Source organism: Balaenoptera physalus, assembly GCF_965194825.1.
Source record: "Balaenoptera physalus genome assembly, chromosome: 9".
NCBI lineage: Eukaryota > Metazoa > Chordata > Mammalia > Artiodactyla > Balaenopteridae > Balaenoptera > Balaenoptera physalus.
This window is the reverse complement of record NC_138888.1, coordinates 28,463,185-28,477,775: the sequence shown is the minus strand read 5'-3', so window position 1 is coordinate 28,477,775 and position 14,591 is coordinate 28,463,185. Positions and strand designations below refer to the sequence as shown.

The 14,591-nt window shown below is 37.9% G+C and overlaps 1 protein-coding gene across 5 annotated transcripts in view; it reads left to right on the top strand.

The window, feature by feature from the left end:
• MYB (MYB proto-oncogene, transcription factor) overlaps positions 1 to 14,192 on the top strand; it is a 35,017-nt gene extending 20,825 nt beyond the window's left edge. For all 5 annotated transcript variants that reach the window (XM_082474701.1, XM_082474700.1, XM_082474699.1 and 2 more), the window contains 2 exons: positions 2,090 to 2,197; positions 12,905 to 14,192. In XM_082474701.1, coding sequence (XP_082330827.1) covers positions 2,090 to 2,197; positions 12,905 to 13,021 — 225 coding nt within the window. In that variant the 3' untranslated portion in view covers positions 13,022 to 14,192. The remainder of the gene's footprint in view (positions 1 to 2,089; positions 2,198 to 12,904) is intronic.
• Positions 14,193 to 14,591: the final 399 nt, after the last annotated feature.

The following is a 14,591-nucleotide window of genomic DNA, read 5'->3' as shown; positions in this document are numbered from 1 at the left end:
ACTTACTTATTTGTCTTCTAAAGGTAGTATAGGTTTCCCCTACTATCTGAAAGTAGAGCATTCCTATGATACCTTTAGTAGGCCAAAATGACATAAAGCAAAGCAGCAGTTTACCTTGGGACATATCTTGCTAACAGGTGCAAAAAATAAATAAAATTTAAAAAAAAAAAAAGACAAATGTAACAAATAGAAGCAGACTCACAGATACAGAGAACAAACTAGTGGCTGCCAGAGGGGAGAGGGGTGGGGAGAGGGATGAAATAGGTGAACTGGGTTAAGAGGTACGGACTCCCAGTTATAAAGTAAATGTCACAGGGATGTAATGTATAGCACAGATAAGATAGTATTTTTTAATAACTGTGTATGATGTGTAAACTATAAAAATATCAACTCACCATGGTGTACACCTGAAACTAATATAATATTTTAAATAACTATACTTCAATAAAAAGTGAATAAAAATAACAAAATTGAGATAAAGCACAGATGCTCACACAATTCAAAACTATGGGGCTTGATGCCGAGATGCTGAGTGTAGTGCCTGGGGAAGGAGCTTGGTGGGGCCACTCTAACCGCTCAGGGTGTGTGCTGCCTCTGTAACAGGTGGCTGCAAAAGAAAAGCAAAAGTTCTCTTCGGATTTCTTTTGGTTAGCAGTTAGCGAAAATATTAGGTACTGATGTAGGACTTTCGTAAAAGCAAGGTGGTGTGAAGTGAACCTTTGAATAGCAGGGGATACCTGTATTTCCTCCTTGCTAAGTTGTCTCCTGTTTGGTTTTATGTAGCATCTAGCATAGTGCTAATCATAGTGTCTATAGTGAATTCCCTTTATTGTACCCGATATTGCATTGCTTTGGTTACCACCATTTTTTTAATAGACTTTATTTTTCAGAGCAGTCTTAGGTTAACAGCAAAGTTGAGCAAAAGGTACAGAGATTTCCCATATATCCCCCGGCCTCACACAGGCACAGCCTCCCGATCATCAACACACCCACCAGAGGGGTATATTTGTTACAACTAGTGAGCCTACATTGATACATCATCACCCTAAGCCCAGAGTTTATGTTAGGGTTCACTCTTGGTGTTATTCGTTCCATGGATTTGGACAAATTTGTACTGACATTTATCCACCATTATAGTATCGTGCAGAGTAGTTTCACTGCCCTAAAAGTCCTCTGTGTTCTGCTGCTATTCATCCCTCCAACTTCTGGCAACCACTGATCTTTTTACTGTCTCTAGTTTTGCCTCTTCTGGAATATTATAGAGTTGGAATCATACAGCGTGTAGCTTTTTCCAACTAGCTTCTTTCACTTAGTAACACGCTCTTAAATTTCTTCTGTGTCTTTTCGTGGCTTGGTAGTTTTGTTTTGTTTTGTTTTGTTTTGCCCTTGGTTAACCATCGATTTTAAAGTTTGTAACTTGTGAATGGTTGCCCTTTCCTCTTATGAAGAATCAGAGCTAATAGCAATTGCTAATATTTATTCAGTGTGTACTAAGTGGTGAGTAATCGTCTAAGAGCTTTAGATGCATTAACTCATCTAATCCTCACAAGGTTGGTAACATTATCATCTCCATTACACCAGGGGGGAAACTGAGGCACTGGGAGGCTTAGTCACTTACTCAAGATTGTATAGCTTATAAGTGGCGGTTCTGGGTTAGAACTTTAGTCTAGTTCTAAATTCCATACTTTTCACCATTATGCTATACTGCCATTAATCTGTAACTCAAAAATATTTCTTTACCAATATATGAAATAAACAGTTCTGTCACCAGAGTTTAGTAAATTTTTAAAAGCACAAATTTATTAATCCATTTAGCAGATGTATTTTGAGTGACTGCCTCATGCCTAGAACTGTGTGGGACCCTGAGGCTTTTTGTTTTAGTGATGTTTGCCACAGTGGGATTAGGGTTAGTACATAGTGGAGTTCTCACTTTAGCTCATTGGGAAGAGAATTTCTGGCAGATACCTGCATTTTTTTCCTGCCAATGTGTGTCAACTCATAGTAATCTACTCTCTAAAGTGTTAGAATTGTGTCGGCTCTCCTATTATCCAACCTCATTTAAATTTCATGTTATTCTCTTTCCCTTTAGAATATTCTTACAAGTTCCGTTTTAATGACACCAGTGTCAGAAGATGAAGACAAAGTTCTCAAAGCATTTACAGTACCTAAAAACAGGTCCCTGGCGAGTCCCTTGCAGGTAATTATTATTCCAACGTTGGTATCTTAAAAGCCATTCACTAAAAAACTTTTTTTTTTAAAAAAGAGAAAAACATTTTAGACATAGAAGAGTGATGCTTTTAAACAACTCCCAATGTCTAAAAAACTCCTAAAATTCCTTGTTGCCACTCATATGAGACTCGCGGGAAATTTTTTATTAGAGGAGGCTCCCAAAGCCTGATGAAGTGAAACATTTCTTACTGTGACTGAGACTAAGATTGTTAATTACACATGTGTCACTATCTCCTTCTTCTGCTTTTAAAGGTTTTATAAAAAATTGGTATAGTTTAATTTTAGTTTCAAAATTTTTTATGTTTTCTGCTCCCTCACTAAGCCATCCAAGCTCAGACCCTGTTTAGATTTTCAATGAAGTTTGAAATTAGATAGCTAGAAAAGAATTACAACATATTTGACTATCAGAATGTAAAAGTCAACTGTCAGTGTTATGTGGCTAATCTGTAGTTGAACATCTGCTCCCGGGTTTTAATATCAAAAGAGATTTCCCTTTTTTGAAGGAGGTGTGTGTTGATGAAATACAACAAATTCCAAATTAATCCCGAGCCAAATGTAAATAAGAATGCAAATTTGTTCCCTTACATTATTTAAAGCAGTTCCCAACATTCAATAGCCCGATACCCAGCCACTTGCTGAGCTCGCTACACCGAGGGAAAAGCCATAGACCCTGCAGCATGTAGAGAACCTGGAGTAGGAAGTGGAAAGTCACAGTTGTGCTGTGACGGAAAGGCACTGTTTTAGGCAGTGTGATTTGAAAGAGTGTCCTGTTCCTGGAAGGGCTTTCCCATCACTGCAGTAAGGCCTTCTCTCTCCAAATTGTGAGACTCTTCAGACTACCCCCTTTAAAGCATTTGTGATATTTAGCATTATTTTTAAGAAATACAGATACAGCTGGAAGGGCTGTAGGCACACTTTGTGTCTTAATTCCATCAGATTGCTCTCCTTGTGGCTTCTATCTGATCCAACTGCTTTGATGTAAAGGTGACTGTTGACTGGAGTGTGGGCTAGGGAAGGTCTGTCCTTGTGGGGAATCTGGAGTCTTTCCTGAGTCAATCAGGCTTGGGTAGCCATGTGAAGGAGACTCAGAATATGGCAAAGAACTGGAAGATGAGGAAAAGAACAGAAGGGGGACATAAGGGGGACAAAGAAAGGGGGTTAGAAGGATGTTAAGGCAAAGGTCAGCCACTTCAACATTTTACCTAGAGCTGATCCTAGATCCAGAATGAAAATGCTTTTTTTTGTTTTTATTTCCTTCTTCCTCCCTGAATTATTTGGCCCTAGGTTTCCAGAGCATAGAATTTGACTAGTGCTATTAGTGCATTAATTAAACTAGGTTGAGTTTTATGTATATTTTGTAACCTAGGCTAGGATCTGACCTATATTTATCATAGTATAAAAAAAGTGCATTCTAAGTGGCAAAGTGCAACATATATATATATTTAGGGACAGTTATCATTATGTAGGTTGAAAACCCCTGGTTCTTTCCCTAAAACTAAATCCTAAAGCTTTTGGCCTAACCAAATAGTGTTTAGCAAAACCTAAATCTAAACCTTTATGCAGATATAAATAAAATATATCCAGCCAAACATGGTACAGATATAAAATATATATTACATAAAATTTGGCAAGAGTGTCAGATTTCTAAAAAATCGGTTGTCTAATTTTTACCTTGAAAATTTTAATGACACTAATTAAAAAAATAATCAGTATGGAACTTTATTATCAGCATATTAATATTTTATTTGGTGGAAATATTACTTATCTTTGAAACTCAGTATTAAGTAATAGCTCTATTTTTTTTTAATTTATTTAATTTATTTATTTTTGGCTGCACTGGGTCTCCGTTGCTGCGCGCGGGCTTTCTCTAGTTGCGACGAGTGGGGGCTACTCGTCGTTGCAGTGCGCGGGCTTCTCATTGTGGTGGCTTCTCTTGTTGTGGAGCATGGGCTCTAAGCACGCGGGCTTCAGTAGTTGTGGCATGCGGCCTCAATTGTTGTGGCTCGCGGGCTCTAGAGCACAGACTCAGTAGTTGTGGCTCACAGGCCTAGTTGCTCTGCAGCATGTGGGATCTTCCCAGACCAGGGCTTGAACCCGTGTCCCCTGCATTGGCAGGCAGATTCTTAACCACTGCACCCCAGGGAAGTCTAGTAGCTCTATTTTTATTAATTAGTATTTTCTAGTATATCAGTGAGTCGTATGTGGCACTCTACAGATTCTGATATTGTATATTGAGATTAAGCCACCTATGTACATCACATGGTGAAGGTAACATTTGTCGGCTCCACTAAACTAAATAATTGAGACCTATAAGTTGATTTTGGAGTCAATGCTTCTATCTACATTATATGGTTTTAGTGATTTACACCGCTCAAATATATTTTAATAACCTGCTATAATAGATAACTAATTCATTGTAAGAATGAATGAGTGAATGGCATGCACCATGTATCTCCTTCATTTTGTGTCATGGAAACCTAGCTTCTCGTACCATAGAAATATGTGATTTCTAAAATGTTTCAAACTTTTTTGATAAATTTCAGAAAATGCGTCAGGTAATTCTAAATATTTAAGCATATATTGCCTATATTTCATATAACCCTGACTCAATATTTATGTAGGTTTTTAAGCAATTTGGTAATTTTTTATTAAAACCATTATGCTTTATCATATATTTCCATTGATAATTCAATTTGACCTAATTAGGCAGATTTCTCATGAACAGTATTGTTGAACATATTGTGCACTTGTTAAATGATCTGGCTATTCAACTTGAGTACTTTATATAACCTAGAAATTTTGTCATTTGTACTTATAATAGATCAAATGTTAAATGGGATTTTAACCAAATAATCTAGACATTTTTGTTAGAGTGCATTTAATTAAAACAACTAAATGTGACTCCTAAAATATTTTAAATTTCCAATACTTCTAAAATGTAAAATGTCGTTTGTATAATACAGTTGATTGTCTGTCCATCTAGTTGACTAAATAAATTTACTTAGGTACAAGAAAAGTTTATTGAAGACTACACTAACTGTACAATTCTGTGTTCTGTCATTTCAGTGGTAATGATCCTTAGCTTAATTATAGCTGTAACACTTTAGACAGAGTAGTTGTTATTTTGAGGCCCCAAATATTGGGGCTTTATAGTTCAGCTTCTAATGCACATATAAATGCATGTGCTTACACATGAATACGTGTAATAGTTACATTTCCTTCCTGTCTTCTTGGAACCAGCCATTTCCCTAAGGTGCTGTGATCCTTTTAGTGGGAAATGGTATGTAGAGACCAAACTCAGGGTGCTAAGTATGCCCATTTTTTATGCAGGTTGTCATTGAGAAGCAAAGAATTTTAATAACTCAGAGCTTTCCATATAACCCCTAGTCCATAAGCTATAATGTTTAGAGGCTATTATAAGCCATTATGCATAATGTTATATTTGTTTTTGAAATTATTTATGCTTGATCTTTTTTTAAAAGGAATTTGCAGCAGCTGCATAATAGTGTAATAGTTGGATTTCTTCTTCTTTTTTTTTTTTTTTTTTTTTTTTTTAAGATTTATTGATTGATTGATTGATTGATTGCTATGTTGGGTCTTCGTTTCTGTGCTAGGGCTTTCTCTAGTTGCGGCGAGCGGGGGTCACTCTTCATCGCGGTGCGCAGGCCTCTCACTATCGTGGCCTCTCTTGTTGCGGAGCACAGGCTCCAGACGCGCAGGCTCAGTAATTGTGGCTCACGGGCCTAGTTGCTCCGTGGCATGTGGGATCTTCCCAGACCAGGGCTCGAACCCGTGTCCCCTGCATTAGCAGGCAGATTCTCAACCACTGCGCCACCAGGGAAACCCTCTTCTTCTTTTTTTTTAGTTGCCTTAACTTTAATTGTAAAAACAAACAGGGACTCTTATAATAAAAATGTTCTGAGACATTTTTGATATTTGTGTCTTTCGTGTAGCTCAGAATATGTGAGATTTTCGGACCATTGTGCTGTTTTCCTCACGTTGTATGGTAGTAGAGAATGGAGTCTAGAAGCTTGTACACAAATGAGGAAATAGACATTCAGCCTAGAAAGCTTGCAGTTTGGGGCAGGACAGGCAGATTCACTGTGGAACACTACTGGATTCTGCTGTTCAAAAGTTACCCTGAAAGAGCCCAAGGCAGACACACACACATACACACACACACACAGCTCCCTCAGCAAGGAGAAAAGAACTGCCTGTTTTTCTCAATGTGCTTTCAATTTGCTTTACATTTTGAAATAAATACATTATGCCAGTAAACATTTCCTAAGGTAGACATTTTCATTGGTAGATCTGAAACTGTACTTAAGTTATAAGCCTCTGAACTTCTGTATTTTTCTCTTAAATTATAATTTCCTTTTATTCCTGTTTAAAACCCAAATGTAAAAGATGTGTTCATATGCTTTTTACTCACTCACTTTCCTCTTTTTTGTAACCACAGAATGACAGCCTTAAATTTTAATTTCCTGACTTGGCTTGTCCTAGCCTTACTTTTTTAAAGCAGTGAGTTTAATTTAAGTAAATTCCTCAAGCCATTAATACTTAAACACATTTGCACAGCATCAAAGAATCTTACAATATTATTGCAAGCAGTTGAAGCTCACTTCTTCAGTTCCATGTGCTTTGGATTGCTTTTTGCATGATCGGCATTGCTAAGGAGTGTAATAAGCTAGCATGCAGGCAACAGGCACCTGGGTTCCAGTCTAGACATCACCAGTTTCTAACTGCATGTTTTTAATTCATTAACTTCTTCAGATGAAAATGCTCTCATTTTAAATTGGGGACTATAGTATTTCCTCCACTTATCATACAAGGTTTCTATGAAGAGCAAATGGATATAATATTACTTTCAAAATGGCAGCACACTTGCCAATGTACATTGGTGGTACCTATTTTTAGGCAAAGGGTATGCACTGTCTCTGTCCTTAGAAACATAGGCAAGGAGGCCTCACCAACAGCCAGGTCCATTTGCACTCTGGTGTATTATTTCCTCTCACATGCTCTTTCTCATTCCTTGTTCCACTCTGGCAGAACTGTGTCAGTGGGTCACCAAAAGAGATTGCTGATTCAACTGATTCCTGAAATAAAGGTAGTCAGATCTCTTTGGTGTTATGGAGATGAAACAACTGATTTACGGGTCTTCTCTATTTTTCTGCTGCTTGTGTTGGCATGTCAACTGACATAGAAACAGTCCATCTCCATGTGACATAGATCTTTCCAGGCATTTCTTAGTGTGCTGTTGTTGACCTACTCCCCTAGATACCTCTGTATCCATTTGGTTCTCCCTTGGGTCACTTTTTTCCACTTGCCCTGGCAAAATTTCACATAGCTGTCAGTAATATTTCAGTGACCTGCTTTCAATATATCTTATATAATAAGCAAGTTTACCATGTACAGTTTTTGGGGTGAACTGAGAAAGGCTAAATGAGTGGGGAAGGCAAGTTGAGCTCAAATTCAGAGTGCTCTACCCTACAGAGTACACGACCTGGATTTTTTTGTTTGGTTGGGTTTGGTAAACACTGTGATATTGAATCTTCCTTGGGCCAACAAAGATAGAATTGCTTTAGAGCAATTTAGCACTTATCTTAATCTCAATAGTTGAAAACCAATATGTGACTAAGGAAAGAGTTATTCTTCCAAAAAATTGTGACATCTGAGGCTATGTGATTAAAACTGTTGGGAAGTCTATCAACATGTAAGATGAAAAGAACCCTAGAGACATTGGGGACAAACTCCAAATTTGGGAAAAGTCCATCCCTATTAGCGATTGTTAACTTAGACCTGGGTGGGATGTGGAGGCACTGGTGGATGGGACACCCTCCATCACCATCTGGACCTTTGACCCGCTAACTTTTAGGTCTCTTTTCTATGAAAAGTTAGCAACTCTGAAGTTGGGAGCATTTAATTGTTTTGTGCAGACATAGGGAAGCATTTATGCATGGGAAAAGTTTGATAACCATTAACCTTACCTTAGCCACACTTCATCTCAGGTTTATTCTTGACTTTCAAGATACAGCTAAAGATTTCAACATTATCTCTTAGATAACTAATACATTTTAAAAGATGCCCCACTGGGAAGGAATTCTGACTTTTAGAATTTTAGTCCAGAGTAAGTCTTTTCTTCAGATAGGTTAAATGGAATTATCAAATAATTCTTAGTCTTTTAGACACCATTTATATCTGCTTATTATTTTAAAAACTGAAACAGAAAAACGTAATACCATCTTATAAGTTGTTTTGGTTTTGCAAAATCATTTTTTTATGACTTCATGCAAGTTTCTTATGAGGTCTGTGAATTGTAAAGCACATACCCTGCCAAGGCTATTGACATCAGCAGCTATTGTGTGAAGCTGCTCTATGAATATAACAACAATGGCAGTTCTTGTTCAGCATGATGAAAAAACCATTCATATTCTAAGTGAAAATGTGGAGATAATTTAATTCTGACAGAAAACCACCTGTGGACATGGTCTTGTCTCGTTTTTTTTTCTTCTGTTTTCTGGAAAGGATCTGAGTATTTATTTAAAGTGCTTCAGCAGGATATCCCAGTTAGACCTCGGACAGTCCGTTTTCAGTTCACTTCTGCCCAGGGGCAATTAAAGGTAAATTATGGGATACGTAAGATAACTCGTGGGCAAGAGGAGGAGGATGTGCGCGGTAGGATTATTGATGTTGAAATGAATTAGGGTAGAGTGACATGTCTGCAACAGCACCATGGGTTAGTCATTTAACAAGAATTCATGTGCAGAAATCTGTAATTCTTACTAATTCTTTAGTGTAAATGAAACTAACATTTAAGGAGAGGGAATGAGGAAGCACAAGGATCTACATGACAGTATTAAAAAACATCCTTCTAGCACGAAGACGTTTAATCCTCCTTTGTCAGAACTATTCCATCAGCTTGAAAAGTTGGCCCAGGGCCCCAGGGCTTCAAGGTAAGGAGGGAGAAAGAAATAGCAGGAGGAGGCAGCTGCCCTTTTGGCTGGTGGACCTCAGCATTTCCTTTCTTACTCGAGTATTCGGGTAGGTATGTGTCTGCTCTGACCAGTATTTCCATTCATGGTTGTAAGAAGTGCTTGCTTTGTACTCTCACGGTGCGGAAAAGGAGCTGCCCACTCACGTTCGCCTTTTTGTTCTGCACTCAGTGGTTCTTGCACACAGTGGCTACTGTGTCTTGGTGTCTGTCTACACTGGGAGGTTCAGGTGTTCCAAGTCGTCTTGCCCTCCCTCAACTCTGAGCTTCAGGGCTTAGGTGCCCCTGAAATGCTCTGCTTTCTGAAATTCGGATAGTTAGTCAATTTGATTTATTTCTTCATAAATTTCATTTTGACTTGGGGGAAGCTGACTGTTTGAAAAGTGTTTTCAAAGTACTAACTAAACATATATGGTACCTTCTTTATATTGATCTTGTTTTAAATATCTGGTCCTGGAGGAAGAGCCAAACATGAATAAAGTGATGAGCCATCTGGGAGATCCAACAAGAACACAGTCAAAGTCCAAGCTGAAAATATACTAAGCCGGTAACTGTGTTAGATTCTCTTGAACAGACATTGGGAATTCCGAATTAAGTACTATGTTGTCAAGGATCAGAACCTGACTTTTACCAAGAAGCATTGTAAAAGCAAGCATGAGATTCTTTTAATATAGGATTTTGAGATACTTAATTTACTTTAATATAGAAAATTAATTCTATGTTAATTGAAGCACAGCTAAGTAGAAAAATTCTTAACCAGAGAAAAACAGAAACAATCCTTTCTTCCTTGCTCCTCACTTTTATCTCCCTTTTCACCTACATTCTCCTTTCCCCTTCATTTGTTTGTATGTATTCTTTTGAAATATGTATTTTTGGGTTTTGTGTGTATCTTTATGTTATTTTTTGCTTACCTATATTAGCATATTAAGATATTTTATTCTGCATCTTCTTTAGTCACTTGCTTTTAAGATCCATGTACTTTGTTCTGTGTACATCATTGATTCTAAGCCCTGCATAGTACTCATGATGGACAGCCATCATCTTTAACTATTCACTCTCAAATGGTAGTTAGTATATGTCCTATTGTTATTGTATGTCACATTGTCATATGTTAGGATGTCACATTGTTATTATATGTCACATTGTCATATATGTTCTATGTGTGTCACTACACATACAAGCTCAAAATTACAATGATAACATTAAATTTTATTTTGTTAATTGGATTCCTTGTGTCAATTAGGTGTTTCAGTGCTGCACTGAAAAATGTTAGCAACAACATGTAAGCAGTCAACTAAACTAAAATATGAGATTTGGATGGGCAGATAACACACCAAAGAAATATGTATATGTAATCCACTTCCTTCAAACTAGAGAAATATCATTTATTCAGAACTGTATCAAAGAATGCTTAAACTACTCTGGTGATTTTACTTAGGAAAACATTAAATGTGACTCAATGGCAGAAGTCAGCCCAGAACGCCTTGTCATCTTTGTCCTGCCATTTTTGTGAGTCACAGTTCTGGGAAAATATTATGATAATCAATCTTGCCTATGTAGTATTTCAAGTTATGTATTGAGCCTCTGAGCCTTGAGAGTAAATATATGTAAACTTGGATGGTGCCTTTACATTGGCAGTGAGATGGCATGACAGATTGGGCAGAAACTGGGTAATCTACTTTGTGTCCTGTGAAAGTTTACAAGTTAGAAACATGGCACTGTAAACCTTATGTCACTGAAAATTTATTCCAGACCCTAGGCAAGGAAGCCCCATCACCATACAAATACCACGTTCATTCAGAATTATCTTACCTATTTGCTAAAAGTCTGATGACTTTGACACCTCATCTAAGCACTTCTTCCTGCATTCCAAGGCCCTGCTGACAGGACCCTACAACTTCCCACTGATAAGAACTCTAATGGAAGCAGCAAGTTAGAGCCCGGATTCACATTTCTACTTCATCACTTCTTAGCTGGGTGACTTTAAGGATGTTGCCTCAGCTCTCTCTTCTTTTAAAATTGCCTGCTCTGTAAAACAGGTGTAATGAGCCATACTTATGCCACTGGTGTTTTGTATGAGAATTAAATGAGATGATACATGTAAAATACTTAGAAGCGTGAGTGGTGCGTAGTAAGCACTTGTTAAATGTTGTCATTTAATCCATTGTGTCCCTTCCTCTCTGTCTCCCAGTCCCTCCCACAAGCAATGTACAAACTGCAGCTTCCTGACTCTTTCATGTTATTTTTCCACCTGGGTTACCCTCTTTACCACTTGTCTATCTAAACCCTGCCTATTCATGCCCTTTGCCTAGAGCATTGCCCAGGCTGCTCCTTGGTGCCCCGTGTCCTCCTCATCTGGCCGTGGGACCACAAACCTTTCATCTGCCTGTCGTCACTCCACCAGTTTCACATGTGTTCATTTTTTCTCTTAAAGGACAGCAGAGGCCTTTCTTTTCTTATTCTTCTTTTGCCCATGGAAAACATCCCTCTTAGATATCAATACTAGGAATAGTTGTGCTTTTTAAAACCACTGATTTAGTTTTGAGCTCACAGACAGCAAATCTTATATCTGCTTGTGTTTCTGTTTCCTTCTTTGCATTGACTGCTAGAGAGCTCAGAGCCATGTTTGGAGTTTACATCTTACTGGTGCATTATAGTTCATGGCAAGTGTTTTGAATACAAATCTCACCTCATCTTCATATTATTTATGTTTTCCACATTTCTCTGTGACCCTGCCTTGTCCACTTTTTAAACTCTCTTTGCTTATATTTATTTTGTAAGCATCTTAAATCCTTTTGGGAAATAAGTAGAGCACAAATAGTACATATTTTGGTTTGAAGCAACATGGAGGGAAGGCAGGAGCCAGGGCTCGCAGAAGACAGACACAGGTTCAAAAGCGTTACACGACTTACCCATAGAGTGGCCTTGGGCAAGTTATCCTTACTTTCTGAGTCTCCATTTCCTGCCCAGTTTAAGAGAGAATGAACCTCCCACCCAGGTTAGTTGTGCTGTGTAAATGAGATCATGTGTGTGAAGGATCCAGATGCTGCCCATGAGATATTAGTTCCATCCTGTATCTTCTGCATCTTCCAATGTATCTTTAAAAAGTAAGCTATCCAAGTAAACTGATATTTCTTAATTGGTATTTAATTGATAAATATCCATTTTAATTGCTAAATTTAAATTTTCATAACTCAACTTAATCAATTTAATTGATTAAAAAGATATACTATGTTTAGTAGGTGTTGATCAATTCCAGCACCTACAGGAGCTTCTTTGCTGGGTGGCTCAAGCACTCACCAGTTTGCTTAATGAGTAAATGCCCACAGCTCACCTTAGGTATCTGGGGGATTAGACTCATTCCTGTCTCCAACTCTGTGAAATCTCCTAATAGACAAAAGGCACTCAAGTGTGAAGATACAGCTGTATCTTATCATACTGCTTGGAGTGGGTTTTCTCTCTTCGCGATAAACAATTTCTGATAATTAATATCACTTAAGAATGCTGGATTCCTGGTTGTCAGAGGGAAGATTTTATCTGACAAAGGCTCCCTGGTGTCTACTACTTGCTGTCTGGAGGTCAACATTTTTTTCTGCTGGCCCTGCTGGGACTGGGAATCCATTTGTGGGCTAAAGTGTGTGCTTCCTGGTCTGACCTTGCCGTTGCCTTCTCTCTCCCCATTAGCCTTGTAGCGGTGCCTGGGAAACTGCATCCTGTGGGAAGACAGACGATCAGATGACGGCTTCCGGTCAGGCTCGTAAATACGTGAACGCCTTCTCAACCCGGACTCTGGTCATGTGAGACGTTTGCAGACAAGCATTATGGTTTTCAGAACACTTCAAGTTGATTTGGGATATAGCATTCCTCTACATGAAACTTTTCATGAATGGGAGAAGAGCCTATTTTTGTTGTGGTACAACAGTCGAGAGCAGCACCAAGTGCATTTAGGTGGATGAAATCGTATCAGATTTCACCCAACTAAACGAATTTTTTTAAAAAAATTAATAAATAACAGTCTTACCTAAATTATTAGGTCATGAATTGTAGTCAGTTGTTAGTATCTTACTGCAGATTTTTTTTTAAAAAAAAACATAAAATGATTTATCTGTATTTTAAGAGGATCCAGCAGACCAGTATTTTTTCTGTGATGGGGTTTTTGAAATTTTACACAAAAAGGTACTCCAATATTTCACTTTTCTCAATCACTAAACACAATGCATTACTATAAATGTTGGCTTAACACCATGGAATAAGTAATCAATATTGTAAATGCTCATTTATGGTTAATAACATTGGAGGTACATTTATTGTACTAAACCATTTTATGAGGGTTTTTTTGTTAGCTTGCTTTAAAAATTATTACTGTATGAAATAGTTTTATAAAAAATTATATTTTTATTCAGTAATTTAATTTTGTATATGCCAAATGAAAAAAAATGTGTTTTGCTGCTATGGTCTTAGCCTGTAGACATGCTGCTAGTATCAGAGGGGCAGTAGAGCTTGGGACGGAGAGAAAAGAAACTTGGTGTTAGGTAATTGACTATGCACTAGTATTTCAAACTTTTTTATTTTTTATATATATATATACTTTTTTTCCTTTTGTAATACATTGGAAAACTTGTTTGGGAGATTTTGCATTTGTGGTTGTTTTTTGTCTTTTGTTATTGTTGGTTTATAAGAGCATGCACTGCACTTCTTTCTTGGGAGATCTGTGTTGTTGATGTCCTATGTTTTGTTTTGAGTTCCGCCTGACTGTTCTTTAATTCAGGAGTTATGTGTTTAATCAGCATTCCCCGTGGTCTCTAAGCGTATGGTCTCAGAACTGCCAGACAGAACCTGTGTTTGCAGCTGGGGTCGATAGCCAGTTGCTGCCTTAAGAACATTTGGTGCAAGATGGCCGGCACTGAACTTTTGATATGACAGTGTACTTACTGCCTTGTAGTGAAATAAAGCTGTGCCCTTATTTTACTTACTTTTGACTTCTGTCTTACTTTCGACTGTGGACAATAGTCATAATTTTAAGAAAATGGAGTGAAAGCAGAGCACTTTCCTCTGTTAATAATTTGCTCACCATCTGAACTTCACTTGAAGAAGCCAAGAATTATAACTTTGGAGAAAGAAGGACAAGCAAACCAAGTTTAATAGTTCACAAAACAATCATGTGCAGAATGACAGCTGGGAAGAATCTTCCAGAATCTATCATTCAGGGTTCCAGCAGCATTTGAATTGGGATAATGCAAGGAGAGGTCGTTTACAAGGGTACTGATACCACGGATGTGGGCAGGGGGTAGCAGGACCACAAAGGGTAGCACGTGCTCATGGATGCAGGCCTGAAGGACACTGTCACGTGGAAGGGGAGAGTCATGGAAAG